The sequence below is a fragment of the Moesziomyces antarcticus genome (genome assembly GCF_000747765.1).
Source record: "Moesziomyces antarcticus DNA, scaffold: scaffold_v10001, strain JCM 10317, whole genome shotgun sequence".
In the NCBI taxonomy this organism is placed as follows: domain Eukaryota; kingdom Fungi; phylum Basidiomycota; class Ustilaginomycetes; order Ustilaginales; family Ustilaginaceae; genus Moesziomyces; species Moesziomyces antarcticus.
The window spans coordinates 1,687,505-1,714,757 of record NW_014639009.1 but is presented as its reverse complement, the minus strand read 5'-3'; the positions used below and the strand labels follow the sequence as shown (position 1 = coordinate 1,714,757).

The window sequence follows — 27,253 nt, the reverse complement described above, 5'->3', positions numbered from 1 at the left end:
ATGAATCTGAATTGTTCCACGAACGCGGTTTCGAGTGCGAAGTGTGACAGTGAAATGCAGTGAGCGGTCTCATTCTTCTTCGCCTGCAGGTTTGCCACGGACGGGACGTAAAGAGGGGTCAGTCGGATGTCTGTCATCATCTAGAGGAAAGAATACGCACCTTCGAGAGCCTCTGGCAGCTGGATCCGCTTGCCGCGGCGCCACCATCGCACAGCAAACACCGCAAGGCTTGCCACCGCTCCGGTAACAGCCGCGCAAAGCAGAGCAATCCATCCCCCTGTTTCGAGCGCAAAGTCAATGTCAGTTTACGATTCTCCGCAAGCTGGCGACGGGCGACACTTACATCGATAGAACCAGCCCGGCTCGTACGGCGTGAGCACAGCATCGATCTGGAACACGCCACCTACTGGCGGCCTGATGATGCGCACATCGCCGCGAATGCCTCTCGCCTCTCGTCCAAAGGCCGTAACGACGGCCGAGTGGGCATCGGACGACGAGCCGCGTGTATTCTTGATGCCTACGATCCACCCGAGCCCCTCATCGGGCTCGCCGTCGCTGAGTGCTCGCTTGTACCGACTCGTGCGCGGATCGGTCCTGCGGAAGCTGACCTGGCCGTGGGCGCTCGGACCTCCATTGGCGCGGTCGAGCAAAGTGGCGTACGAGCTCTCGTCCTTCAACTCGATGCCGTCACCGCGTCCGTCTGGCAGCAGCTCGTCGACGCTCTTGTCGTCGACCAGAGGAATGAGATGCTGCTGCACCAGCCTCACGAGACGGTCTTGGTCGGCAAGCACGGCTGTGAGGTTGACTTTTGTGAACGCACTATCGGTTGGCACCAGTACGAGGAAGCCCGAGGCGGAAGCGATGCTCTGATTCTTGGGAATGGTGCTGTTGAGGACGTACTCGTATCCTGCTTGCACCATAAGGTCCTCCATGGTGTCGGCCTTTGCACCTTTGAGCAGGTCGCGGATGGTGAGATCGAAGGGGATCTGAACGCGGTCCACCTCGTGAATCACGCCGGTGTTGGTGAGGATATCGCCCTTGATGACAAGAGAGGCGGTGCCATTTGGCTCGCCCGCCTGATGCACGGCGATGGTGCCACTCTTCTGCCTGCGAATGGCCAGCTTGGCGCCGAGCGTGGGCAGTAGGGTGGGGAACTCGGCTTCTTGATCCGTAAAGTCGGCCTTGTAGGCGATCCTGTCGATGGCGTGATACTCGACCAGAGCCTGGAGCAAATGTTGCGAGTCGGGGAGCAGCAAGTAATTCATCGCGAGGCCCAAGCCAGTGAAGGCATCGTTGGTGGGGATGAGGTAGCTGACGCCCGGTGCGCGCTCCACGGCCTTTTTGAGATCCGAGCTAAACACGGTGGCAACAAAGGTGGAGAGAGAAAGGTAGGAGACAGCTGTCTGGATGGGGTCGGACGGCGGCTGGAGAAGCTGCGAGACGACATAGATGACGGCGGAATCCTTGACCTCGACGGGCTCGCTGATCACGTTGGCATCGCCGAAAGCGACGTCGCCGTTGCCGCGCGTCTCGGAGGCGGAGGTGTCGCCGACCTGGACGGGCATCTTCTGCCTTCCCTCTCTGAGCTTCCAGTCCTGCAGCTCGGTGTTGAGCAGCATTCCGCTGGTGAGGTTAGCCGGTCGAATCTGTCCGGGCAGAATGTGGTAGCGGACGACTTCCTCCAACGACGGGCCTTTGCGGTAGTTGCCGAGCGAGCGCGAGGTGTCGGGTGCGTAATGCGCAATGTGCGGATGGCGCGAGTACCACGAGTCGATGACGTCGTCGCGGGGAGCGAGGAAGGTGAAGGGGTCACCATCTTGGCGCTGAAGATGAGCTGGTTTGTTGATGTAGTGCTGGAGGCCTGCTTCGTAGACGAGGTCTACGAAGCGCGTGGCGTTGAGCGCGAGGAGGGTAGCCTCGATGCTCATGTCGAGATCGCCAAAGGGCAAGATGAGGTCGTCGATGAGGTGCACGACGCCGTTCTCGGTGAGGATGTCCTCTTGGACGATGTGGGCGTCCATGACCTTGATGGAGCCATCGTCTTGGTCGACTTCGATGGAGACGGAGCCGCCGAGGGTGGTGGCCAAAGTGGCGCGACCGGCTGCTCTGAGCGCTGCGGAGTAGACGGGGGAGCGGTCGCCAAAGCCGCTGCCGCAGGAGTGCCAGCCGAGGAGCTTGAGACGGTCTAGGGAAGCCTGTTCGAAGTTGCCGAAGAGATAAGCGGACTCGAGCGCGCTAAGCTTGTCAAATGCTTGCGATGTTGGCATGAAGAGGGTGAGATGCGGCACGGTGGAGAGGGTATGCAAGGTGTCGTTGTTCATCAGGTGGCGCACGCTGTCGAGACTAGGATGAGTTGCGATGACGTGCTCCAACGAGGGTGGCAGGCTGATGACCGAGTCGATGTGATGGATGACGCCGCTCCTGGACCTCCAATCCTCGAAGAGCGACATTGCGCCGCCGCAACCCTGCTCATCGGCGCCAAAGTAGAGGCTTGGCCGTTTTTGCTTGTTAGAGGTTGCATCTGGCTGCGACTTGTCCGTGCGATCGACGAGGGCGATGCGCATGCGCTGACCGTGATGTCCGAGCAGGCCGCCGTGATCCTCCTCGTCGGGGACTGGGACGCGGCCGGGATGGGTTGGCTCGGTGAGCATTCTGCGCGATGGAAAGTGGAGGGTTGTGTGCATCTGCGGCTTTCCAGGCTGCGGGAGAGGATGGTCCGGTGCGTGCGAGCCAGTGTTGTCGCTCAAAGTGAAGGGCAGGGTGTAGTTCAAGACGTGATAGAGGAGATGCTGCCTTGCGACGGCGTTGACGTTGCTTGCCTGGATACAGATGCCGTGGTTCCAGATGCAATGCGCCGAGGCTGCGGTATGCGGAAGGTCGTCGAGCAGGTACTCCCAGAATGTGAGCGTGTGAGAACGAGAAGCGGCTTGCGAAGCTGCGTGGAGCTGGCTGAGCTGCTGCTGCTTCTTGCTCAGGAAGGCATCGTTTGTGGGAGCGAGGATGGTGATGCCCGAGCCGTCGTCGAACTCTTGCAGCCTGTTGAGAGTGGGGATGAGACGGGTGCGCTGAAGCAGACGAACAAAGATGGTGTGGTCGGGCGACTGCGAGAGTAGGTCGACGAGGTTGAAGGAAGAGGTATCGTTATGCTTGCGAGTTGGAATGACGGGTTCGATGGCAAGCTGTAGGGGATGCTGAGCGGCTTCGGCTCCACCTGTGCACAGGCAGGCGAGTGCCGCCGCGGCGACCAAGAAGCGATGCGCGAGCATGTTGACTAGTAGCTGGTGGCTGATGCCATCTCAGAGCGCAGGAGACGGGGCCGATGTGTGGACCTGAGTGGTGGTGGTGGTGGGGGTGGTGATGGTCGAGTGAGTAGAGAGTGGATTGATAACGGCTGTGTAACCCTGCCGGATCTTGCGCATCGGCCCTGCAGCCAAATCCACAAAATTAATGTGGAGGAAAAGCCAAAATTCACCGCACAAACCCAGAGAGTCCGAGAAAGCGGCTCAGCCACGCACGCCCCCACCAAAGCTAAGCTTCAAGCTTCGGACCCTGCATCCCCCCGCCTTGCCTCTTCTCTCTGCTCACCAGCCAATCCCACACCATCCAGTCAAGATGTGCATCCTAGCACTACCTTCGTAAACATGTCGACCTCCTATACCACCGATACACATGGTACACCGCCATTCGACTCGCCAACTCTGCGTCATGCCGACTCGGACTCGGCGGACGAGCTGGGCTGGTCCGATGCATCCTCGCTAGCTTCTCTGAACGACTACGACAGTCTCGACGAGTCGAACGACTTCCCCGATACAGTTGCACCGGAAGCAAGGCATTCCTATCCACCAGATCCAAACGAGACCTCGGACCAGGCAGTCTGCCGAATCTGCCTCGAATCCGCCTCGAGCGGCGCGGCGGGTGAATCGCTCGGCCGGCTTCTTTCGCCGTGCAAATGCAAGGGAACCATGAAGTACGTCCACGCCTCCTGTCTCGACACCTGGCGCGCCGCATCTCTACGTTCCTCGTCCGCAGTCGCCTGCGACCAGTGCGGCGCACCCTACCGCTTCCGCAAGTCCAAGTTCATCGGCATAGCCACTTCGCCTACGCTGCTCTTCCTCGTCAGCCTCTTCCTCTTTCTGATGCTCATATGGACGGTGGGTGCAGCAGCCACCCTCGTCATGGACCTCTACGACAAACCCGCCGCCCCCAAGACTGCAAAGCGTGGCTGGTGGCCATGGAGATCCGACGACGATCCCATCTACTCTTCGGTCGAGACCGATGCATGGTCGTACCTCGATGCAGATTACGCCACACCTGGGCTGTGGAGCTACTCCAACCTCATTTACGAGCCTGCAGCCTACCTCAAGCTCGTCAAAGACGCGGTGCATGCCTTTGCCTCGGGCGAAGCCGCCGACGCTGTCCGTGAAGTCGTTGGGCTTCAAGACCAGCCCGAACAGGCGCAGCCAGACGATCCAACACCGCAGCAAGGATTCTGGTCCGCGCTCAAGTCCGAGTGGATGTACGGCGACGGAGGTCTGTGGCCGTCCAAGTCGACATCGGCACAGCCAGATGATGCTAACCCCAGTGCGCCACCAGACAGGCCTGTGTCTCATACGAAAAAGAGGCAAAAGTACGACGCCCGTGCAGCATCTGACGTCAACGGCTCCAAACGTCGTCGGCACAAATTCAAGTCCTCCCGATCCTCATCCACACCGGGGGACAGCTGGCTCAGCAAGCTTTTTGTGCAGTGTAAGTTCCACGTTTTCCGCTCTCTTTCCGCACAGACTACTTACTCTCTCCCTCACATTGCAGTTTCTGTGGGCTTTTCTCTCGTCGGCATACTGTCCTTCCTCAATCTGGTGGTACTGGCGCCGATCAACCTGCACAACTTTGGTCTCGGCCGCTCGTTTGCGCGCATGACCTCGCGCGGCCGAGGTGGCGGCGGAGGCAGGAACGCCAACCAGGACGGCGTGAATATCGCCTCGGTGCTCATCGTGCTGCTCGTCGTCATCGGCGTCGTGCGTGCGTTGCACGTGGTCTATCGCCTCGTCAAGAAAGTGGCCAGTAGGGGGTTGAGTAGGCTGGAGGAGGTCATTGTCGATTGGAACCACGAAGACGAGCTCGCACACAGCTAGCCTGCTGCCCTCTCAGACCTTACTCGACACCGCCATGCGCTGCCAACCTCGGCTTTCTCATTCGGCGCCGTTCTCAATTTCCCACACTGTGCACGCTTCGTAACAGCCTGTGCCGCGGAGATGAGCGAGAAGAGATGCCGAGTGTGATGCAATGCTGAAGAAGCGCGGAGGGTACAAATACAAATGTCGTGGCGGTATGGACTGGTCAGCGCTGGTGAGTGTTGGGATTCAGAAGAAGAAGTCCTGAGCTTCTTGCTCTGCGGCGTGATCTGTGTCGTCTTGGTCGGTGAGCATCTTGACCATGTAGGGACCTTCGAGCTCGTAACCTAGCCTGCGGTAGTAGTCTCTGGTGCCAACACCCGAAATGACTGCCAGCTTGCACGAGCCGTGTTCGTCCCTGGCGATGCGCTCGGCCTGTTCCATAAGCAGCGTGCCGAATCCCTGGTGTTGAAACTTGGTCGGATCGCGCGTGTGGATGGGCACCGCACTGCCGTACGTATGCAACTCGCGCACGATCGAGCACTGTCCATCCTTGGTCAGCTCCGGTCGATACGTTCCTGCCTTGGAGCACTTTCGCAGCCGCAGCAGCGCAATCAGGATGTCCTTTTCGGGATCCTCGTACGAGAGGAAGCTCTCCCAGCCTCCATTGGCCGCGTAGTCGCGCCGAATGAACTCAACCTCCTCCGGCCGCACTTTGGTGTGGATTTCGTGCAGACCCACTTCGCGGTACCTGACGTCGCGACAGCTTACGCCGAAATCGCGCATGCGCTCCAGCGCCAGTTCGCGCAGGTTGCCATTTTCCACACCCGACGAAACGAGCGGCATGGGGATGTCGCGCTGCACACGGTACACGCGCGTCCACGGCGGCACCAACGCCAAGATGCGCGCGATGAGGTCGACCAGGAACGACGGCGTGTAGTTCTTGTACCTTCCCGTTCGCCACAGCTCGTATAGCCCCGTGCCGCGGATGACGAGCGTAGGGTAGAGCTTGAGCCCGTCGGTTCGGAATGCCGGATTCTCGAAATACTCTTTGAACTGCTCCATGTCGCGCTCCACGCCGACGTTGGGCAGATCGGGCATCATGTGCGCTACGATCTTGTAGCCGGCGTCCTTGGCGAGCTGGAAGGTCTCGCACACCGCCTTGACCGTGTGGCCGCGGTTGGTGTCTCGCGCAACATCCTCGTACACGGACTGCACGCCAATCTCTAGGCGCGTGCATCCGTATCGAAGCATCTGCGACAGATGCGGACGGAGACAGTAGTCGGGTCGCGTCTCGATGGTGATTCCGATGCACTTTGTGAGTGCGCGCTCCGAGTACTTGACTGCCTCGTCGACGTCGTTGCCGTTGAAGCCGCTGAGCGCGTTGTGCAGCTGTGCGATGAACTGGTTGCGGTACGTTTCGGAGAGCGACATGAATGTGCCGCCCATGATGATGTACTCGACCTTGTCGACGCTGTGACCGAGCTCGCGCAGCTGCTGGACGCGATTCTTGGACTGCTCGTACGGGTCGTACCTGGCGCGAATGGCTCGCATCGACGTAGGTTCGTATCCCGTATACGACTGTGTGCTGTACTCGAAGTCCGAGTCGGGGCCGCCGGGACAGTAGACGCAGATGTTTCCGGTGAGCGCGATGTGCGGGCATCGGTGCGGTTTGCACATGACAGCGACGACGGCGATACCGGAAGCGCTGCGGACGGGCTTTGCCTTGAGTGCGGGGACGAGCGCCTTACGATACGCCTCGGGGATGGCGGCGATGATGTCGGTGAGACGCGGCACGCCATTGAAGCCGTACCTCTTGCAGGTTGTGGTGCGGATGTGGTTGAGCGAGACGGAGGCGGAGCGGTCGTGCGCATCGACGAGCTGGGCTGCGATGTCGGCGCACACGCGGAGCAGCAGCTCTGCGGTATTGGGAGACGCACCCATTGTGCTCGTGTGTGCTCCTGAGCGAGGGTCGACAAGGATGAACGTCGAGCGGCGGTGAAGATGAGAAAGGTGCAACGAGTCAACGTGTGGAGCATTCTAAGCCCACACACCAAAAAAGTGCTGGCCCCACGAATCTCGGCACTCGGGAATGCGAGCTAGGGCGGCCCAGAAGGCTGACAGCTGAGAAAAAGGCGGTTACCATAAAGGGCAATTTTCGAAAAAATAAAGAAAGAGATTCTCATCGGAACCGGGCAGAGGAGCGCGGTATCAGTGTGGTCGAGTCCAGTCTCCCGTCATGGGACCACGCATTTTTTTCATTTGCGAGCTCTAGGCGGCAGCAGCAGATAGGCATATCCGGAACAAGTTGACTGACCAATCGGCTACCGTCGACGCACGTCCCCCCGCTTCTTCTTGCGCTCTCTTTCTCCTCTCCATCATCCACCACCTTTGCCCCCTTCTCTCTCACCACGGACAGTCGGAACTACAACATGATCGCTGCTCTTCGCCCGTCTGTCTCGCTGCTCGGCAGGTCTGCCATGCGCGCCGCACCCAAGCCGTTTGCGGCGCCGATGCGTGCTGGCTTCGCGTCGAGCGTGCGCGCGTGGGGCGTGCAGAAGCGCTTCACCGAGGAGCACGAGTGGGTGTCGTTCGACGACGCCACCAACATCGGCACGGTGGGAATCACCGACTACGCCCAGAAGTCGCTCGGCGACGTCGTCTTCATCGAGCTCCCCGAGGCAGGTGCCCAGGTCAAGAAGGGCGGTGCGTATCTGCATTATCATCGACGCAACAATCGCAACCCAGGCTGACTTGATCTGACTATCTCTCTCGGCTGCACGCACGATGTTCAGATGACATCGGAGCTGTCGAGTCTGTAAGTGCTCTCACCACCAGCCGAGCTGGAAGAAGCCGATGGGAAACTGACGTGCAATCTTGCTCTTGCTTTCAAAATGCTCCGCCCGCACCTCTAGGTCAAGGCGGCTTCGGACATCTACGCTCCCGTCTCGGGCCAGATCGAGGCAGTCAACTCGAAGCTCAACGACGAGCCAAGCCTGCTCAACAAGCAGCCCGAGGGCGAAGGTGCGTACTCAACCCCCCCCCCCCCCCCCCACCTTCGTATGCAGTGACGTGTGGATACTGACTCTTGTGCCACTTCTGGCTGCGTTGTAACAGGCTGGCTGTGCCAGATCAAGCTGACCAACCCTGCTGATTTCGAGACGCTGCTCACCGCCGAGGCGTACCAGAAGATCTGCGAAAACTAAAGCGCGCGCTGCCTCCTACCTCTCCTAAATGCCCTCTACCTAAATTTACATTGCAGCTCCGGTCCGCCCCAGGCCGTGCCGGGCCTCCTCCGCGCAAATTCCCCCTGGTCCGCACTGGTCTTTCAACAGACCCTGTAATCTTGAATGGTTTCCTGCTCGTTCGTGAGCGCAGTGTTGTGCGGAATTGGTGTTGAGCTTGCGCGCGGCGGGCGACGCTCCGTTTTGGCCGGCCACGTGCGAAAACTGCAAAGATCCGTTCGGGCTCAATGGCGGCAACCACGGAAAAGGTGGGCGGAGTAGACGGCCGACCGGACGCTGCTGCGTGAATGCCGACCGTGGTTGTCCGCTTCGACGGGATCGTGCCGATTAATCGATGCGATCTCCGATTCGAGACGGAACCCGATTTGTAGCGCACGCTACCGATGCCGATGCTGCCAGCCAGCCTTTTTTTGGCCGTCGGAAGGCGTTTGGTCGCGAGATTTGGCGAGGCGCATGAGCTTCTGCGAAAAGCCTCGTTTCGGCGGTTGGGCGTTGGCTAGCATGCTGTAGGGCAGGGCAGCTGCAGCTCGCGTTGACACGGCGTCATCTTCGTTCCATCCCATGGTGCGCGGTAGAGCATCTTGTGACGGTAGCCGATGATTGGTTGTCGAAGGATCGAGGTCCGAGCGGGAGGCGCACTCGCATCTACCCATCCGATGGTACACACGCGCCTTTCAGGGGTGTGAGCGTAGGCAACTGTCACACGTGCAATCAGCTGTCTACCCACCGCTCGTCATTCCAGGCGAGACGATGCACATGCCTTTGGAAGGGCTCGATTTCTCGGAAGCCTTGGCGCCACCTTTCACGCTTCCCCTAGATTCAGGCGATGCATCCGACATACCGTCGAGAGGAGAGAGAGCTTCCCGAGGACGACGTTAGGCGAGCGCATATGGGTGGCGGTTCACACGGACGCAAGGCGCTTGCGAATCGAAGCTACTGGATCGGCTTACGGCGCCACGCCATCGATTCCGAAGCCGGCTCTTTTTGGTTGCCAGATCCGCTTCCGGGATTGATGGATGGAGAAGCTGCCGAGAAGGCGAGACAAGCGAAGGGGCGCAATGTGCGTCTGTGCGTCTCGCCAAAGAGGCGCTTGGGAGGCTCCTTGCGCTTCGGAAGCGCGTCCGGAACAACGTTGCACGAAAAAAAATAATAATTGACAACTACCCTCAACCCGCCCGCGACCGTTGACAACAGAGCGCTTTGTTGCGCAAGTGCAGCGCCATCGGGAGAAGGGGTGTGGCGCTACGGGATCTGGACCAGGCTGCGTCGGAGGGATGGTTTGTAGGAGCGCATAGAGTGGCTGGACGACGGCAATTGCAACTTGCTTTTGCGTTGGCCGACATTCTTGTGCCGCGCCTCGGGGGCGTGTGCAGCGCGATCTGACAGGTCAACGTTTGGTGCGTGCGTGCGCGCGTGCGTGCGTTGCATGCAAAAGAACTGCGCCCCGCCCGCCGGCCAAAAGGAGAGGGGAGGGTCTGGGCGTTGTGTCGCGGCGTAGAGTCACTGCCAAAAAAATTCTCTCATGCCCCAAGCGGAGGCGCAAAAGGCTGCGTGCTACGTGCAGATTGCAGCTTGCTTTGGCCCATTGGACGCGCTTTTCATACCTGTCATTTCGGACGTCTCTTGTCCGCAGATGCCCAATCCAAGCTGCGTGCATCCAAGGAAAAAAAAAAACCGAAACAAAGCGGACGCGGAAACGGGTTGTTTTCCCAAGCTCCCCGAGTGGCATGGGACGCATCGATCTCTGTTCGCATCTGCCCGAGCGAGCGGTCGAGTGGCGTTCGGATGGGCGGCTCTCTCCCACACCCGCAACGCTCTCCGAAGCCATCGGAATGAAGGTCACAACCGATTGGTCGCAAGGCTCCGTGCAGGCCCCCCTTCGCCCGCCACTTTGAGCTAGTGGCCGCGGGCATGGGAGAGAATGCAAAACAGGCGACGCTCGATAGCAAGCAGCACGCATCGCTTGGGAAGTGCACTGCATCTTGGCTCTTGCGCCACAGTTCTCCTGCGGTCACACTTGCGACGGCCAAGAGCGTCGTTGCAGAGAAGAAGACACGGGCGGGCACGAGCCGGGACTCTTCCCTTGAAGTTCCGTCTGTATGTCTTTCTCATGCTCTCTCTCTCTTTTTTTCCACGCTGCCACTCTCCGCTCCGGCGCACACTCGCACCAGGCACGCAGCACCAAAATGAAAAAAAGAAGTGAAAAGGAAAAATAAAGTTGAGGGGGCGAGTCTCGAGCGTCGACGCGTTGGAACGCTGCACCACTGCACCACTGCACCACTGTGGGAGCGTGTGAGTGTGTGTGGTTTGCCGAGCGGGCGGGCCCTCGATTTTCGGCCATTGCTCGCAATCCATCCCCTTTGCAGCTCGCTTGGCCGCCTAGCCTCTGGGCCGCCTAGCCTCGGTGCCTCTGTGCCTCTTGACGCCTCGTCGCTCATCCAACGACGCGCTCTCTCTATGAAAAAAATCTGCACTCGGCCTGTCGGAAAAAAAAGGCACGACGAGCGGATGACAGCTATTCTCCTGTTCGACCTGCATCCCACCAACCCTTTTTTGCACACCGTTCGATTGCCCGCATACAGTCAGCCTCGAGGAACCGCTGCCGTGCACCCCGCGCTCTCTCTTCTCCTCCTCCTCCGGGGGCGGATTGGGTTCCATCGGCGAGCAAGCCCTGTTCGACGCTCGCAGCCTCGAACCGCTTCATGCCCGCACCTGCATCTCCATGCGCCCAGTGGGAACGCCAGACGCGCTCCGCCGTGCAAGTCGCATGGCCGCCCAGAACGCCCCCGTCGGTCCCCTCGAGAGCAGCTCCCCTTCGCCTATCGACGCGCTGCCACGCCGCTTCATTCGAGGGGGCTCGCTCGACCATCGCCCTCGTCGGTCGTCGTAGCAGATACATAAAACGCCTCTGCCCACTCCATCGGAATCCCTCCTCCGTCCCCACCCACTCCGCCTTTACCCTCCCACCGGTTGTCGTGCCTACCTCGTCCGTAATTGGCTACCTTCGCTCCGGTCCGCCTTTAGCCGCGCCCCGTTCCAGCCTTCATTTGCGTCGCTGCCTCGTTCGACGATCGTCTCGTTCTGCCAACCATCGGACTTCCCCCCTTACCCATAAAACTTGGCTTCTACACCCGCCCCTATCCGCTAGACTCCTAGCATCACATTGTTCAAGATGGCGGACCTCATGCCCACCTTCCCCGCCATGGACCTCTCGCTGGGTTGCATGTACATCGGCGTCATGCTCAACGTCTGGCTCTTCGGTTTCTCGATTGTGCAGGCGTACATCTACTATGTGCACTTTAAGAGCGACAAGCCCTTTATGCGTTACTTTGTGCTCTTCCTCGTGGTCGCCGACACGGTCAATGCCGTATTCGACCAGGTGTTCATGTACCAGTATCTGGTTTCCAACTTTGGCAACCTCACCTACGCCGCCAAGAGCAACCGCGCCTTTGCCGCCGACCCCGTCATGACGGGCATCATTGCCTTTTCCACCCAGCTCTTCTTCGCCTGGCGCGTGTACAAGCTCATGCACTCCAAGATCATGCCCGCCTTCATCTGCGTCGGTGCGGCCGTGTCGCTGCTCAGCGCCATTGGCACCACCATCGGCGTCGAGATCGTACTCTTCTTCCAGGAATTCCAAAAGTTCCAGGTGGTCGTCATCCTCTGGCTCGGATTCGCCGCGCTCACCGACGTGCTCATCACGGGCTCGCTCGTCTTTACGCTCAACAAGTCGCGCACCGGATTCGCCGCCACCGACGACGTCATCACCAAGCTCATCCGCATGACGCTCCAGACGGGTGCGCTCACCACGCTGTTCGCCATTATCGACCTCATTCTCTTCCTCGCATCGACGACGACGCTCCACCTCGTCTTCAACCTGCCGCTCGCCAAGCTCTACGTCAACTCGCTGCTCTCTACGCTCAACGCACGCGTGACGATTGGCGCCGGCGCGCAGCAGTACACCATGGAGGGTTCGGTGAGCGACAATGCGCGTCGCGGCATTTCGACGCGCACCAAGCGATCCAACGTCTTCCGTCCCGGTGGCAACAAGCAGCCCACGATCATCCGCACGCACGCCTCGCAGCACGACGTCGAGGAAGGCCTCGCCGAGTACAACAGCCAGGAGCAGTTTGAGACGGGCATCCACATCAAGACCATCGAGGAGACCTTCGAGGAGCGCCACGACGTCGACGGCATGGGCGGCTTTGACTCGAGCTCGCACAACGACTCGCTCCCCGCGCTCGAAAAGAGCCGACACGACCACGACTCGCTCTAGAACGTCGTGCCCCCCACCAACTTTCTTATTTCAAAAACCAACAACCAACAAGACAGCATACCCCTCATCTTAGCGCGCTTAAAGCCTCTCGGATGTCCTGTTTTTTTTTTATATGTCCGTTTCCCCCATCGCATGGTTTCTCTGTCGCAATACTCTCGGTCACCCACCCGGCCTCTTGTGGTCATTACACGTCTTGTGCAATCGCAGCACGTTTTGAGATCATGTTTGCGTGACGTCGAGCAGTCGAGAGCGAAGCGTAATGCAAAGCAGAGGAACGGCCCGATGGGGGTGTTGTATCGGCGTGGCGGAATTGAGAGGATGGCGCCAGGTCCATTCGGGAAAAAAGCACGACAGCTGCAGCCGGAGCAGGGCTGAAAAAGCAACGGCTGACCAAATTGGGCGCCGGATTTCATGGAGACGTCACATCGCCATCTCCAGCTGCCGATCTGCCAACCACGCGCCTTTTTTGGTGCGATTTCACATCACCCACGCGGCCGCATTTCCGCATTTCGGCGGGCCTTCTCCATCACGACCACGATTACAATCACGATCACGCTCGGGCGCCATCATCACAGCGTTCCTCCCCTGAGCTAAGCGGCAGCTGTGATGGACACGCATGGTTGCAGCCACTACGGTTGCCCCTGCCATTCAATTGCACATCAGTCTGTACCGGGACCATCACGACACCAACCTCTTACATCTCCCACCTCGCCCACATCGCAACATGCAAGGTACACCATCCACTCGCCGTCGGAACGCGAGCCAACGTCTGTATACGCGCGGACGATCGACTGGGCACGCTCGCAACAGTGGACCAAGGAAGAGGTGGATGACTTTCTGCTCACCAACCGCACCGTCGTGACTGCCGGTACAGCCTCGCTCGTGTCCACGGCGGCATCGTTTCCGTTCGACTCGGTCAAGTCGCGGCTGCAGGTGCGCGACTATCCGTCCATATGGGCGTGCGCCAAAGCCGTCGTGCGCGAAGAAGGCTTTCGCGGCTTCTTTCGCGGCGTCACCATCCCGCTCATCACCATCTCGTTTGTGCGCACCTCCTCCTTCTCCATCTACTACAACACCAAAGCCTACCTGCATCGCCAGGGCATTTTTGACTCGCCACGCCTTCTCCACACCGCACTCTCCGGCGCAGCAGGCGGCGCGACCAGCGGCATCATCATCTCGTGCGGTTCGGCGCCGTTCGAACTCGTCAAAGTGCAGCGTCAGCTCGAGTACCTCATCGCCGTCCAAAAGGGTCTTGTCAAAAAGGCGCCGCAGGGCGGCAGTGGCGGTCGCACTTTCGTGCCGCAGTCGGGCTTTCAGGCCGCCGCCAACATCTACCGCAACTTTGGCGGCATCAAGGGCTTCTACATGGGCTTTCCCCTGCACATGGCACGCGACACCTTTGGCACCGCTCTTTACTTTGGCTTCTACGACACCATCCGCAGCCTTGTCTCGCGCCACTCCAAGACAGAGCCCGGGCGCGCGAGTCCGAGTCTGTACGGCATCCCGGGCCCCGTAGTGTCGTTCCTCTCCGGATCGTCCGCGGGCATCCTGTCGTGGCTGATCGTCTACCCCGTGGACCTGATCAAGACCAAGGTGCAGCGCGACGCACTCGCCGGCACACCGCGCCAGTATACCGGCTGGCAGGTCTTCCTGCACATGATCAAGGAGCGTCCGCCAATACCCCATGCTCAGGGCCGGGGCGTGCTCAAGACCGACACCTTCCTCGCGCGCTTCCTGCGGCTCTACCGCGGTCTCGGCGTTTCGGCGCTGCGCAGTTTCATCTCGTAAGTTGGTCCCGTGGCGGCTGGTTTCATCAATGGGCTGGTTATTAACAGGTTCTCCCGTTTGCTTGGTTTGCGTGCACAGACATGGTCTTACATGGACGCTCATCGAGTCGATCTCGGCCAAGATTACGGAACGCACGGGCAAGTCGGTCTCGTATGCGCCCGACGCCCGGCGCGACGAGTAAGAAGCGCGCAATTCAATCTCAGTGCGCTTCCACAGGCTGTTCGCGTGAAGAGTGTGCATTGCGACAGGTGTGTGTGTTGCGTGAAGGGATGAGACAGTTCAGTGCTTCCCCGCCAGCAGGCGTTCGAGCTGTTGGGGCGTGTACCTCACTTTCTCCGTTGGTTCAGCGGGGATCAGAATCGCTGCGACCTTCCTGCCTTCTTCGGAGAGCATGTTGAACGTCGAAGCTGCGTCGTGCTGTCTCCACCGTCGGCACCACCGAGTTCATCAGCATTGCTTTCCAGTTGCTGCTTTTGTGGGGAGGGATGGACTTACGGTGCTCTGGACGTCGAGTTGGATGCCAAGCTCGTTCAAATACTGCCGGATCGGGGTTGGTGGGGGCAAAACCCTCTTGCCCGTACCAAACAGTACAATTTCGGGTCTTTCATCCACCACCTCAAAGATGCCCAATACATCCTTGACCTTTTGAGTCACCTCTAGCTTCTTCCCCGGCCTAACCTGTTGATCGATCCACGCTTCCCAACCGATTCCCGAGGGTGTTGCGTAGTCCTGGTTGAGTGTAGGATGGTCGAAGAGAAACACCTGATTGTTAAGAATCACCACGGGCTCTGCTAGGACTAGGCCATCTTGGAGGGTGATGGAGGTGGGCGATGTAGAGGCGATCACGATCGAGGTCGAGGGTGTGGGTGGGGCAAGGATGTTGTAAAAGTCGTCGTAGACCGTTCGGTGCTGACCCGTGTTGGGCTTTCCACCGGGGTCGTCCGATGGCAATCGCCGAGGCGTGCTGGTGGAGAATCGTGCTGGTTGCACAGCGCGAGTCACAGTAGCCATGCATCTGGGCCGTGCGACGCCCTTCAACGCTTGTATCGCCTTCATCGTTGATGTCGAGATGATGGAAGATTCAAGCAACCCCCCGCCTCAGACATGTGGAGGCAAAATTGGCTTCTGCGTCTGGTAAGCACTGTCACGTGCCACAACTCTCCTGGACCCTTTCATCCTCCTCACCCACACACCACACGCAATGCTCTCCACAAACGCTGCTATTACAACTAGACGAGAAGCTCATCGTGCACCTGCGCGGGTGGGTCCTGCTTCCGCCTCTTTCGCTCGTGCGTTTTGCGATGCCGACTCGCCTGGTCCGGGCGGCTGAAGCACTTACCGCACTCTTCGCAGCGGAACGGCTTGACGCCCGTGTGCGTGCGCATGTGCTTGGTCAGATTGCTGCTCTCTGCAAACGCCTTGCCGCAGCCGGGGAAGCTGCACACGAACGGCTTGCTGCCCGTATGCGTCCGCTTGTGGATCGTGAGCGACCCAGCAACGCTAAACGCCTTACCGCATCCAGGGTGGTCGCACACGTACGGCCGCTCCAGAGTATGCGTGCGCACGTGCTGCGCGAGTGTGTTTTGCTCCGAAAAGCGTTTACCGCAGATGGTGCATTTGAACGGCCGGTCTCCCGTGTGCGTCTGCAGGTGGCGGAGCACCTTCTGCTTCTGCGTAAACTTGTGCCCGTGCCGTGGGCAGCCGGTCCATCGACATTCGTACGACGCTTTGCCCGACCCAACATGCGCGGATTCGAGGTGCTCCGTCAGCAAGGCGTGCGTGTCGAACTCGAGCGAACAGCCTTCCCATCGACACACGAGTGGACCATGGTCGCACGCACTTCCACTGCTCGTACTCGCCTTGCGCTTCTTCACCTGAACCCCGCCTGCTTCCTCTTTGGCAGGCTCGGGCAGCACACCCTCGGCGTGGCTGGGGTGATGCACGTGCTGGCCCAGATGGTCGTGCAGCAGATGCTGCAGGATGGCGAGCGAAAACTTGTCGGCCGCGCCGTTGTTCCACAAATCGCCACCCGCCGTGGCTGGCACGAGCGCATCTTGCAGCTTGCCCGCCATCGGCGTGGGTACCTGGTGGCAATCGTCCCACAGACACTCGACGCTCGCACCCGCGTGTTTGCCCGCATCGATCGTGCCGATCTGCTGCGCATGCTGCATGACCGTATTCGGACTCTCGGCAGCCTGCGTATTCTTGGGCGCCAGGTGCGAGTGGTTGACATGCGCGACGAGCTCTTCGACCGTCCAGAAACGCTCGTTGCATCCTGCCCATTGGCACATCTGCGGCCGTGGATCGTGGTGGCCGTTCTCGCCCTCAAAGCCGCCGCGAGCATGGTGCGGTGCACGATGCGAGTGTGGCGCTGCCGTCGGACAGACATTGGAGCTGCACAGCGTCATGGCTGGCGGCAGACATCCACCTCCGCTGCTGTGCATGTGGGGCTGCTCGAACAAGCAGTCGTTCCACGACTGCAGTTCGGTGAGGATGTCATCCAGCGTCGGTGCTTGGCCCGCGAATGGCGTGGGAAGCTTGTGCTTGTCGTTGTGCGTTGCGGCGACGTAGTCCGTCGGCCACGGGAACGCCGACGCCGGAGACTCGGTGAGCGGCTGCGGAGTAACCGCTGACGAGACTGTCGACGAGCGCGAACAAAGATTGTGCGCAGGTGAGGTGGATGGCGCAGCGTGTGTGATGGCGGTCGACGGCGTGTCTGATGTAAAAGACGCCGGCGCAAGGTCGTGGACCAGATGGTCATGAGGATGAGGCGGGAAGGTGCTGCATGGGTACGGCGTCTTGCCTACACAGCATTGGTCCACAGTGGGTGGCATGGAGCAACAGCAACAGTCGAGCAGCTCTTGGAAGCTGCCGTACATCCTGCCGCCCTCTGCCGAATCAGATACGGATAGGGAACCCCTGCATTCCTGGCATTCCTTGTCGGAATGCCGCGCGTGAGCCTTGACGTGTGCAGAAGCGTCCAATTCTGGTGGGACGAGTCGTTCGCGTGTGGAAGGCTTGGGCTTGGCCACCAGCCTGGGTGAGGAGATGGGTTCGCACGCCTCATCTTGGCAGCAGGTGGCGATGGTGGGGACGGCAATGTTGGCCGACGAGCACTCTGGGGCCGAGCATGCGCCGTCGGAGCAGGGCGAAGTGGCGAGGTCCTCGCATGCGGTGTCGTCGCAGCAGGCGATGGCGGACGTGCAGAGCCCTGGGTTTGTGGACGACGAAGCGGCTCCGCAGGTTGGTTCAGTGCAGCTGCTGGAGATGTGATGAGCGTCGGAACAGGGCGAGGCCGGTGCGGACAGCGTGCAGTCGTGGCAGCTGTCGATGCACGGTAGCGCCGAATGGTCGGCGTTGCAGCAGATGACGCCGGCACACGCCTTGACCTCTGCCATGTGTGCAGGAGGTGATGATGGTCCGCGCAGAGGCAGAGACGACGCAGCCATCGCGGGGCGAGGTGATGGTGTGCTGCAAGGTGGTGTTTTAGGGGAATCGCATTCGATGGAGAGGATAGCGGCGGAGACGGAGATGCAAAAAAAGTTGGAGCGTCAAGCTTTCGAGTGCCTAGGTGTGGAAGGGCTCTGAATCAGGGCTGATCCTGGGTTCTCTGTGGCGCCGGGTCGGGAGTTCGAGGTGGAAGATGGCTTGACCCAGACGACACACGTTGGGCTGGTGAAGCGGATGCTTGTGGCCCCGTCTCAGGCAGGCCTGGAAGCGAAGCTGTCGGCAGTAAGAGCGGGCATGCTGCTTTTGCAGAGGCAGCAGAGGTGCGGGTGGGGGAAGAGGGAGGCAGAGGAGGAGGAGCGCAAGATAGCGTCCAAATGAGGACCTTGCCGGTTATGCGCTGCCTCTCAGCTGTCGGATTTTTGATAAATCGCATCGCCCTGATTCGACTCGCCTTGATTCGACTCGGACCGATGCTCATTCACACTCGTCACCCTTCACTCGCCCGAGAGAAGTCCCTCACCCATCTTTGAGTCCCACTTCCCCCACGTCGGAGAAGACGAGATGCGCACGAAGCTTTACAGGGTCGTCTTTCGAGTAGTTTAAGATTGCAAGAGAGGTGCGAGTCAGCACAAGACACGAGGTCAGTATATTCAAATAAGATCCCACAGTGGGTCGTCGGTGCGGATGCCCTGCTTTCGCGCCCCACGCGTGGGCACTGGTGCCGGAGTGGACGCCGCCGAAAAGGTGTAGCCTTCGAGTGCGCTGTCGACAGCCTGCTGAGAGAAGGCCTGGGCGGGTGCGGGTGCGGGTGTTGGCGCTGCCTGTCGTGCTGAGCGGGAGGACGATGCGAGGCCTCCGATAATAAGCGATCGGAGCGCGTCGCCGGTGAGCGGCTCGAGAGGAGCCTTGGGCGCTGTGCCGGATGCTGGGCCCGTCTTGGCTGCCGACTGGCTGGGACCGAGCACGGCGATGCCACCCTTGGGCTCCTTGAACGAGCCGGTGGGCGTCTTTGCCTTGCCGAGGAACGCGAGCACGTCGCCCTTGGTGATCATGCCGCGCACGCCGGTGCCCTTGATCTTGGTCTCTGCATCCTCGATGTTGTTCTCGGCGATGAGGCGCTGCACGGACGGGAAGAGCGGGCCCTTGAAGTGGTGGTGCGCGTTGGAGCTCGAGGCGCCTGGCGTGCTCGGTGCTGCGGCTGCGGTCGAAGCAGCGGTCTGTGTCGACGCCACAGGCTCCGACTTGTCCGAAGTCTGAGAAGACGGGTCCGAAGAAGCAGCGGGCGGAGCAGCAACGTCCTCGGGCACCTGGACGTTGGAGATGTCGTCGCCCTCCTCGGCGATCATGGCGATGGTCTTGCCGACGTCGACGTCCTTGGCACCGTCCTGCACGACGATCTTGGCCATGATGCCGTCGTCCTGAGCCTCGACGTCCATGGTGGCCTTGTCCGTCTCGATCTCGAGCAGCACGTCGCCAGCCGAGAAGGCCTGGCCCTCCTTGACCTTCCACGTGGCGATACCGCCCGAGGTCATGGTGGGCGACATGGCGGGCATCGTGAACTTGGTCACGGCATTCTGCACCGCCGAGGTGGTCAACGCACGTGTGGCCGCCGAGCGAGACGACGAAGCCACCGCCAACAGCCTCGAGGCTGGGCGCACAAGGTTGCGTGATGCGGACATGGCGCGGGCAAAGGAGGATCACAAGAGTGGATGGTGGTCGGTGACAGAGCGAGATGACCGGCGCTTTCTCAACCTGGCCTGAGCTGCTCTCTCTCTCTCGCGCCGGCGAGGAATTTATCGATTAATCCACAATCATCATCACCCTCGGAGTGCCTGCGCCGCCCTGTTCTTCCTAATCCGAAAATCCACCCTCTCCACCCCACCAACAAAAAACAAAAAGGCGCACACACACACGCCTCAGCGCGCCGCCATGAATTTCACCGACGCTCTTCCGAACTTTTTTTCTCAAGCTGGCGGCCAACCAACTCAGGGTCTTCTCCTGCCACGCACCCGTGAGCCAGCCCGACAGTTTGTTGGGGTCGCATCCACCCGATTCGACCATCCGCAATCCGCAATCGGAGACAGCCGCTCATACACTCTCGGTAGAGACTCAGCGCGTCCTCATCTCAAGATTGTGCGGGTTGCCTTCCCGATGCGATCCATCTCTCACAGCCTTCACACGCTCACATGGGCGGCGGGCTTGATTCGAACAGTGAAGGTGTGATTGCAGTCGTGAGAGACCTAGAACGACGAGCGACGTGCACTACTGCTTCTTGGACTTCTTGGACTTCTTTGCGTCATTGTCGGCGCCAGCTTCGCTCTTGACCTTGCGCTTCTTGTCCCGCTTGTCCTCCTCGGCCGCTGCTGAGGTTTGTGTTGGGCCACGGCTTCCCGCAGGTTTGCTGCGAACATCACAATGCCAAAAACGTCAATATTCTGGGCCGAGCACATGGCAGTACGCATACGGTCCCTTGACGACTTACAAGTTTCCCTTGAGCAGATGCCACGGTTGTTGCGGCAGCTTATCCTGTTCGAACGTGTTTGCCGACTGCACTGGTTTCTGCGCCTTGGTAGTCTCAGCGGGCGAGGCGATGGAGAGATGCAGACACCGAGTCACTTTGACTGGCGCCACGACCATCTTTCCGTCCTCACCACCGTCGCCGGCAGGCACAAGCAGCCTCAGACTCTCGAGCTCCGTGGCTGCACCCTGTCCGACGGCTGCACCTGCCTCCACCGCCTGGTCCACCGCCTTGTCCGATGCCATGACGATCAGCTGCGAGTCCGCGCTCGACGCCGTGCTCTTCGCCTTGCCCTTGGCTGCCGCGGACACAGACGCGTACAGATTGTACGTATCCATCACAGCGGGCGAAGCCGTCGCCACCTGGATCGATCCAAGCGGCTTGCTTGCGTCTTTCGAGTCTCGCGGCAGATCAATCACAAGCCCATCGAGTTCGGCGGGCGAGAGACCCGCCGGGATGCGCACCGTCCATAGCTGCTGCTGCCTGTCGGCTGCGGTCAGCTTACTCTGAACAAACGGCGACGACGACGAGAACGATACGGGCTCGAATCCGCGTGGTGGTCGGTATGCGATGTTGGAGAGGTTGCGCGAGGCAGGCAGCTTGCTCGTCGAGACCTGCGTGGTGCGAGCCTCGACAGACGAGCCGCTAGAGCTCGACGACGAGCTGGATTCCGAGTCGGAACGGTTCCTTCCGGCCATGTTGTCGATGTTGTTCCTTCGAGACGATGATGCGGAGAGGGTTGGAGGAGCGATGTGGTCCAGCAGTCAGTGCTGGTTGACGCCGAAACCTTTGGGAGCTCAGAATCTGGCACGGCGGCTCTCGGCGCCTCCTCATGGCGCGCTTTCCAAAAAATTTCAGAAGAAGCGCAACGGAACGAGCGCGACCAAATCAGCATTACATAAGCACACCTCCACTTTCCTCGCTCACCTCACCTTTCCGACTCCACATCTTCGAGCCGAGGCTGAGACCGTTTTGGCAGTTGAAAGCCGTCCGCAGCTGGCCCGGGCCAACAGCCAGTGCTCGACACTTGGCTCATTCTCACCATCCAGCGGAACTCGAAGAAGATACTCAAAGATGGATCTGGTCCAGCTTGCGCTCAACAAGGTCGGCATTGCGGCGCCGGACACGCAGACGATGTCGCTGATGGGCACGTTGGCGTGCCTGGTCATCACGGTGCCGCTGGCGATTGCGTTCCACTTTTCGTCGCGACCGCGCACGCAGCGCATCAAGATCTACGAGGAGCGCGTGCTGATTCTGGGTGCGTCCAACGAGCGCGGCGTGGGCGAGGCGCTGGCGCTGCAGTATGCACGACGCGGCTGCCGCGACCTCATCCTCGTCGGACGCAACCTCGAGGGTCTGGAGGCGGTGAAGCGGCGGTGCATCGAGCAGGCCAAGGAGGGCGAAGAGTACGACATGTCCGACGAAGCGCCTGGAGACGAAGCCAAGCTGCAGCACGAAACGCGCATCCACTGCATCTCGGCGGATTGCTCGCAGGCAGCCGACGTCGACCGTCTGCGCAAGCAAGTCTCGGCCAAGTTCAAGGGGCTCGATACGCTGCACATCTGCTTTGGCGTTTCTGCCCTGCTTCCCCTCCTGGGAGTGGCTGGCGTTGACCCAGTCCGGCCGTCTTCGAAGCAAGACGCCAACAAAGTGTACGCCGACAAGGCAGGCCTCGAGGCAGTGCAACAGGCCGTGACGAGTGCATCCAACGTCAACGTCGCTGGAACCGCCGTTTGCCTGGCTGCGTTCCTACCCATGCTGCAGACCACATCTCGCTTCCCTGCCGCCGTGCTCATGTCTTCCGCCGCCGCGCTCTTCGCCACACCCACTCGCTCCGTATACGCCGCGACCAAGTCGGCACAGCTCTCGCTCTTCCGATCGGTCGCCATCGAAGCGCAAGCTCACCAAGAAGCCGCCCCTGCTGCGTCGGGTAAGCCTCGCGCCAATGTGCGCTTCCTCGCCGTGTGTCCGGGCACCATCTCGTCCAGCTTCCGTCATTCGGCTGTCGACCTCGATGCGAGCACCGAGATGCCGCAGGACCTCGCCTGGGTCAAGGGCGAAAAGATGCTGTCGGCAGCCAGCGTGGCGGAAAAGACCATCTTTGCCGTCGATCGATACTCGCACGGCACCCTCACCCTACCGCGCTTCTACGCCTTCGCCACCTGGATCGACAAGATCTTCCCCGGCTTCATCGCCAAACAGGCACGCAAGAAGTACGCCTACTAGTCCCCGTCATGAGCAGGGCGAATGCAATCCTGGATGTAAAATTTACATAGCCTTAGGCGAGATCGTCTGCAATTCCGTTGTCGTCTGCGCCGGAAATGCCGGTGAGCGTGGTGGCGAAATCGCGTTTGGAGGCTTTGGGTCGGGCAGCCTCGCCGAGGTCGCTGAGCGTGCGCAGCGTGCGGGAGAAAAGGCGTGTGAAGGCCAGATCCCACCGCCCGATGGCTTCGGGCAGAGCGGCGTGGATCGAGCCCAGCTCGGAACGGCTCATCTTGGCATCGGCCTCGTCGGTGTCCGAGTCGGCCGCGCGTGGTCGCTTGCCTGGCAACCCATCCGCCCGCGCCTCGCTCGCTTCTGCCCCGTCTTCGGTGTCGTCACGCTTCCGCTTGTCTTGGTGAGCATGGGTTGTGACCGCTTCCACCATGCCAAGCACCGAGGCACCAAGGTCCTGATCTGTGCGCGTCGCGTCAGCATTCGACTCAGAGTCGGGACGTCCGCCACCTACCGTCGGCTCGTCATCGTCGTCGTCGTCTGCATCGGGATCGAGCTTGCGCTCAAACAGGTCCTGGTAGTGCTTGTGCTCCTCGGTATCGTCTGCGACGTCGTAGCCTTCTTCGTCGACTTGAGCATCGATCGCGACATCTTCCATGTCCGGATCTTCGTCGTCGTCGTCCGGATTTGGATCGGGATGCCGCGCTTGTCTGGCGCCGAGGGCGCCTTCGATCGTGTTGTTGTCCGGCTCTTGCTCGTTCTCCTCCATGATCGGCGGTGGAGGCGCGTCCATCTCTGTGCGCATCCATGCGAACAGCTTGTCGCGCGACGAGACGGCGATGTTGCGCAGGCGGACCTGGTCGGTGACGCCGACGGTCTTGGGGCCCCTGCCTCCGTGGACGGGCAGGCTCTCCCTCGGACCGCTGCTGCTGGATGCGGATGCACCGGAAACGAATCGGCCGTCGACGGCGGGTGAAGGGACAAGGCTGCTTGTGGAGTGGATTCGCCGAGGATCGTAGGCTTGCGTAGGTCTGTCGGTCGTCTCGACGGAAGCGTCGGTTGGGGTGGCCGGATGTGCTTGCTTGGCGTTACTCAGGGCGAGGGGCAGATCGATGAGGTTGCCTCGCAGTACTGCAGCCCAGATGCGATCGAGCAGGTCGATAGTCTGAAGCACCAGGCTGAGCTGCTTGGAGCATAGTAGTGCTTGAAGCCGCCTCTCCTCCTCCTCGTCATCAGAGTCCTCGCCATCGCGATCCTCCGAGCCGCTACGGCCGCTCGCCTCTTCCTCGAGATGATCAGCCTCTTTTCGGCTCTGGCGCTTGCTCTGTCTGCGATGCGCATCGATCTCCATTGCGAGGCTGTAGCCAGCGATGCCATCGCAGATGTCGGTCGAGCACCGAAGCAAGTACGAGACGAGCAGGTTGGTGCTGCCGCCTCCATACGGCGGCACGTGCGCCAACACGCCGAGCAGGCGCAGCCAGGCGTCGAGATAGGCGGTGAGCGTGCGCAGATGCGACGACGGATCGAACCTCTTGCGGTATCCTCGCGTGATATCTTCGAGTGCGCCATCGAGATACGAGCGCAGCTTGGCCTCCTGCTTGGGAGTGAGCGCCTTTGGAGTGGCGACTGCATCGGGTGCCGGGCGGTCTTCGGCATGCGGTGTTGGTGGGGCCGGCTGGCCTGCGTCGGCTGCAAAGACAGCGGAGAGGTCGTCGATGATGAAGCCGCCGTTGGACTGCATCTTTGCCTCTCTCACTTTGTTGGGGGTTGGTGGTCATCGTCGCAAGCCAACCGATATCAAGCCTCCCTTCGGAAGATCCGCGGCGGCACGGGCCAGATCCGATGGGCTGCTCCGCCTCTTTCTCACGCCTCAGCCTCCACTTTCCACTTTCTCGGATGCATCCCGACGCGACCGCCGCGCCAAATTTGACTGAGCCGCTGCGCACAAAAATGAAAAAAGTTGGACCCTGGCTCGAGAAGCACCAACCACCGCGAACGGTATCCAACCTTCCATGGCTATCAAGCTGCGACTCGCTGGACTGCATCCTACCGTCCAGCATGCTTGCGAACATACCCGAAGCACTCGCGCCGACTGTCGCGGTCGACCGAGCCATTGCCACACCGTAGGCAGCCATGCCGCGCAGTGGACCCATCATCTGGTCAGAAGTGAGTCTTGGCCATCCCCTTTGCCTGCCTCCTCTTACATCCAACTGACCGTCTCCGTCCCCTGCATCCTTCGTGTTGATAGACACGCCAGGAACTCTGCGAGAGCCTTCCTTACTACCGTGCGTACCAGACTGGCACGTACGTCACTGGCTCGCTCGGCGCACGCCCCTCGACCGCGGCCGCCAAGCTCCACCCTGCCTCTTCGACGCTCAAGGACTCGATTCCGTACGGCTACCTGCTTGCCGGCTGGCCGTCACGGCGCGATGTATGGGCGCATAGTGGCCGCGTCATCATCTCGCACGGTGGAGGTAAGAGCGAGGTCGCCGACGCCGCCGGTGCGAGCAGCACCAAAAAGGCCGCGCTCAAGCAGGATCAGTCGGCCAATGACAGCGTGATCCGCGCGCTGCTGCATTCGTCTCGCCATCGGCTGCCCATCGTGCTCATTGCTGCGGAGACGTATGCGCTGCTGCCGGTCCGACTGCCGTGCTCGTACGCCGTGCTTGGCTGGTACGTCATCACCGACTGCTGGGCGGAGCGCGAAGCGGCCGAGGCCAAGGACGCCGAGCAGCCGTCTGCGTTCGTGCGTTGGAAGTTTCGCTTCGAGTGGATCCCCGCACAGGGCGAGCCGTGGTGGGAGCTTCGAGACGATGCCAGGCAGGCCGGTTGGGACCCGCGCCAGCGCGTCGAGCGGTTCAGCACCGCCCAGCGTCAGATGGCCAAGCACATGCGCGGTAGCAAGCGCAAGCATGCCTCGTCGACCTCGCCATCTGACGCCGAGCCGTCGCCATCGAGATCAACCCCTGCAAAGCTATCGGTCCCGGAGAGCTTCGACGAAAGCGAGCGCGACCGCCTCCTCTATGGCCCCATCAAGACGTCGGCCACGCTCGTGTCGCAGTGCGCCGCCACGCCCGCCGGCGAGTCTCCGTGCAACGCTGCGCAGTCCGCCAGCTGTCGTCAGTGCCGCTTCGCGAGTCCGACCGTGTACGACACGGGCTGGATGTGTCTCCGTCCCGACTGCGCGCACTTCTTCCTCCTCGCTTCCTCCGGCGCGTCTCCTGACGAAGAGACGCTCGACTTTTCGCTCGCCTTTCTGCAGCCGCAGTCTTTAGCGCTCGACGTGGCGTTCCCCGGTGGCGAGCCGCCGTTTCCGCTCATCCCGCGCCGTCCCTCGTCGCGCTCGGTGGACCAGGCTCGCGGGCTATGGTGCAGCAAGTGCGGGCGTCTTAGCTGCCGCGAAGTCATCTTTCGCCCGAGTTGTGCACACTGCGGCCACGCCGTGGGCAAGTGGAAGCCGTGGCCCACCGTGTCGCCTCCGACCCTTGTGCGTGAGCTGTGGCCATCGCGCGGCGAGGCGGTGTTCTTCGACCCCGTGTTGAGCAAGACCTCGGGCATCAAGCTGCATGTGCGCAGGCACGCCGGGCTGGTGGTGTATTCGTTTGCATTTCCCGACGCGTTTGGCGACTGCGCCGTGCACGTCGTCCAGGCGGATGTGCACGCTGGCGCCCAGGAGGACGTGGCGGACCGGCTGTTCAGAGAGTTCCAGCATCACGCCTGGCCCACAGACGCTGCGGTCGACAAGGAAAGGTATCGCAGCAAGAAGCGGCGCAAGATGCCCGAACCATCCCCGGCGGTTTTGGCGGTTGACGACGCAGAGGGCAAAAACAACGCCGGGGTGGGCACGAAGCTGGTGCCGTTTCGGCGGCACGTTCTGACCCACCACGGCTGCGGCTCTGGACGCATGCTCACACAGCAATTCACCTGCAACTACGGCGTGGCGTACAAGCACGTTGTCGCCATGGGCACCGAACCGCTCGACACCACCTCTCCCGCGGTGATCAGCTCCACGCTCGACCTACTGCACACACGCACGCGCGCGGTGCTTGCCTCCTGCGCGGAGTTCAACGAGCTGTACCCTGTGCTGTATTTGGAGCATCAGGCGATGTCGTTCCACGACGATGGCGAGCCTGGTCTCGGGTCCGTCGTGTCGTCGCTCTCGCTGGGCTCGACGTGTCGGATGCGGTTCAGGCTCAAGGCGAAATGCGCTGCTGCGTTCGATGTGGCGCCACGCGATCGCGTCGTGCTCGACCTGCCGTTGAGGCATGGATCCGTCGTGGTGCAGCAGGGACACGACCTGCAGAGGAACTTTGAACACTGCGTCGATCCGCAGGGGTTTCGCATCGCCATCACCGCCAGGAGAATCGAGCCGACAACCAATGATATCGCAAAAAAATCCCGCACTAAAGCTGGATCTTCTGCGTCGTAGCGCTTGCTGCACGAATGTCAATCCTGTACGAAATGGTATCGTCTGATCACGTCGTGCGAGTGTGTGTGTGTGTGTGTGTGTGTGCGAGACGAAACACGCCGAGCGAGGGAGCGATCAAGAGCAACATGCGCTGGGCTCCAGATTTGAAGCGGCCTTGGATCTTTTCAGAATCGCATTCGAATGCGCCGACGGGCTGCTCTCGACAAACGCGAGTGCGCACGA

General features: G+C 60.8%; 13 protein-coding genes across 13 annotated transcripts; 6 read left to right on the top strand and 7 right to left on the bottom strand.

The window, feature by feature from the left end:
* Positions 1-69: 69 nt before the first annotated feature.
* Positions 70-3,266, bottom strand: PAN0_001c0615 (FAS1 domain-containing protein; the record flags this gene model as incomplete). The annotated part of the gene is made up of 3 exons (XM_014804230.1): positions 70-83; positions 161-277; positions 344-3,266. 3 exons carry the CDS (start codon positions 3,264-3,266, stop codon positions 70-72), a joined length of 3,054 nt encoding a protein of 1,017 aa, XP_014659716.1.
* Positions 3,267-3,641: 375 nt separating this feature from the next.
* Positions 3,642-5,132, top strand: PAN0_001d0614 (uncharacterized protein; the record flags this gene model as incomplete). The annotated part of the gene is made up of 2 exons (XM_014804229.1): positions 3,642-4,746; positions 4,810-5,132. The coding sequence occupies 2 exons, from the start codon at positions 3,642-3,644 to the stop codon at positions 5,130-5,132; spliced, it is 1,428 nt and encodes a 475-aa protein (XP_014659715.1).
* A 228-nt stretch (positions 5,133-5,360) lies between these two features.
* Positions 5,361-7,055, bottom strand: PAN0_001c0613 (histone acetyltransferase ELP3; the record flags this gene model as incomplete). Its single annotated transcript, XM_014804228.1, has 1 exon — positions 5,361-7,055. One exon carries the CDS (start codon positions 7,053-7,055, stop codon positions 5,361-5,363), a length of 1,695 nt encoding a protein of 564 aa, XP_014659714.1.
* A 488-nt stretch (positions 7,056-7,543) lies between these two features.
* Positions 7,544-8,317, top strand: PAN0_001d0612 (glycine dehydrogenase (decarboxylating); the record flags this gene model as incomplete). The annotated part of the gene is made up of 4 exons (XM_014804227.1): positions 7,544-7,817; positions 7,907-7,929; positions 8,027-8,135; positions 8,229-8,317. The coding sequence occupies 4 exons, from the start codon at positions 7,544-7,546 to the stop codon at positions 8,315-8,317; spliced, it is 495 nt and encodes a 164-aa protein (XP_014659713.1).
* An 865-nt stretch (positions 8,318-9,182) lies between these two features.
* Positions 9,183-12,632, top strand: PAN0_001d0611 (uncharacterized protein; the record flags this gene model as incomplete). Its single annotated transcript, XM_014804226.1, has 5 exons — positions 9,183-9,416; positions 9,551-9,633; positions 10,228-10,449; positions 10,943-11,236; positions 11,513-12,632. The coding sequence occupies 5 exons, from the start codon at positions 9,183-9,185 to the stop codon at positions 12,630-12,632; spliced, it is 1,953 nt and encodes a 650-aa protein (XP_014659712.1).
* A 606-nt stretch (positions 12,633-13,238) lies between these two features.
* PAN0_001d0610 (mitochondrial carrier) lies at positions 13,239-14,601 on the top strand (the record flags this gene model as incomplete). Its single annotated transcript, XM_014804225.1, has 2 exons — positions 13,239-14,416; positions 14,499-14,601. 2 exons carry the CDS (start codon positions 13,239-13,241, stop codon positions 14,599-14,601), a joined length of 1,281 nt encoding a protein of 426 aa, XP_014659711.1.
* Positions 14,602-14,699: 98 nt separating this feature from the next.
* Positions 14,700-15,476, bottom strand: PAN0_001c0609 (DUF498 domain protein; the record flags this gene model as incomplete). The annotated part of the gene is made up of 2 exons (XM_014804224.1): positions 14,700-14,837; positions 14,916-15,476. The coding sequence occupies 2 exons, from the start codon at positions 15,474-15,476 to the stop codon at positions 14,700-14,702; spliced, it is 699 nt and encodes a 232-aa protein (XP_014659710.1).
* Positions 15,477-15,649: 173 nt separating this feature from the next.
* On the bottom strand, positions 15,650-17,869 carry PAN0_001c0608 (zinc finger protein 169; the record flags this gene model as incomplete). The annotated part of the gene is made up of 1 exon (XM_014804223.1): positions 15,650-17,869. One exon carries the CDS (start codon positions 17,867-17,869, stop codon positions 15,650-15,652), a length of 2,220 nt encoding a protein of 739 aa, XP_014659709.1.
* Positions 17,870-18,520: 651 nt separating this feature from the next.
* Positions 18,521-19,549, bottom strand: PAN0_001c0607 (single hybrid motif-containing protein; the record flags this gene model as incomplete). The annotated part of the gene is made up of 1 exon (XM_014804222.1): positions 18,521-19,549. One exon carries the CDS (start codon positions 19,547-19,549, stop codon positions 18,521-18,523), a length of 1,029 nt encoding a protein of 342 aa, XP_014659708.1.
* Positions 19,550-20,132: 583 nt separating this feature from the next.
* On the bottom strand, positions 20,133-21,086 carry PAN0_001c0606 (uncharacterized protein; the record flags this gene model as incomplete). Its single annotated transcript, XM_014804221.1, has 2 exons — positions 20,133-20,271; positions 20,353-21,086. 2 exons carry the CDS (start codon positions 21,084-21,086, stop codon positions 20,133-20,135), a joined length of 873 nt encoding a protein of 290 aa, XP_014659707.1.
* Positions 21,087-21,138: 52 nt separating this feature from the next.
* On the top strand, positions 21,139-22,614 carry PAN0_001d0605 (short-chain dehydrogenase reductase sdr; the record flags this gene model as incomplete). Its single annotated transcript, XM_014804220.1, has 1 exon — positions 21,139-22,614. The coding sequence occupies one exon, from the start codon at positions 21,139-21,141 to the stop codon at positions 22,612-22,614; it is 1,476 nt and encodes a 491-aa protein (XP_014659706.1).
* A 52-nt stretch (positions 22,615-22,666) lies between these two features.
* PAN0_001c0604 (uncharacterized protein) lies at positions 22,667-24,343 on the bottom strand (the record flags this gene model as incomplete). The annotated part of the gene is made up of 1 exon (XM_014804219.1): positions 22,667-24,343. The coding sequence occupies one exon, from the start codon at positions 24,341-24,343 to the stop codon at positions 22,667-22,669; it is 1,677 nt and encodes a 558-aa protein (XP_014659705.1).
* Positions 24,344-24,735: 392 nt separating this feature from the next.
* PAN0_001d0603 (uncharacterized protein) lies at positions 24,736-27,031 on the top strand (the record flags this gene model as incomplete). Its single annotated transcript, XM_014804218.1, has 2 exons — positions 24,736-24,768; positions 24,851-27,031. 2 exons carry the CDS (start codon positions 24,736-24,738, stop codon positions 27,029-27,031), a joined length of 2,214 nt encoding a protein of 737 aa, XP_014659704.1.
* Between the last annotated feature and the right edge of the window lie 222 nt (positions 27,032-27,253).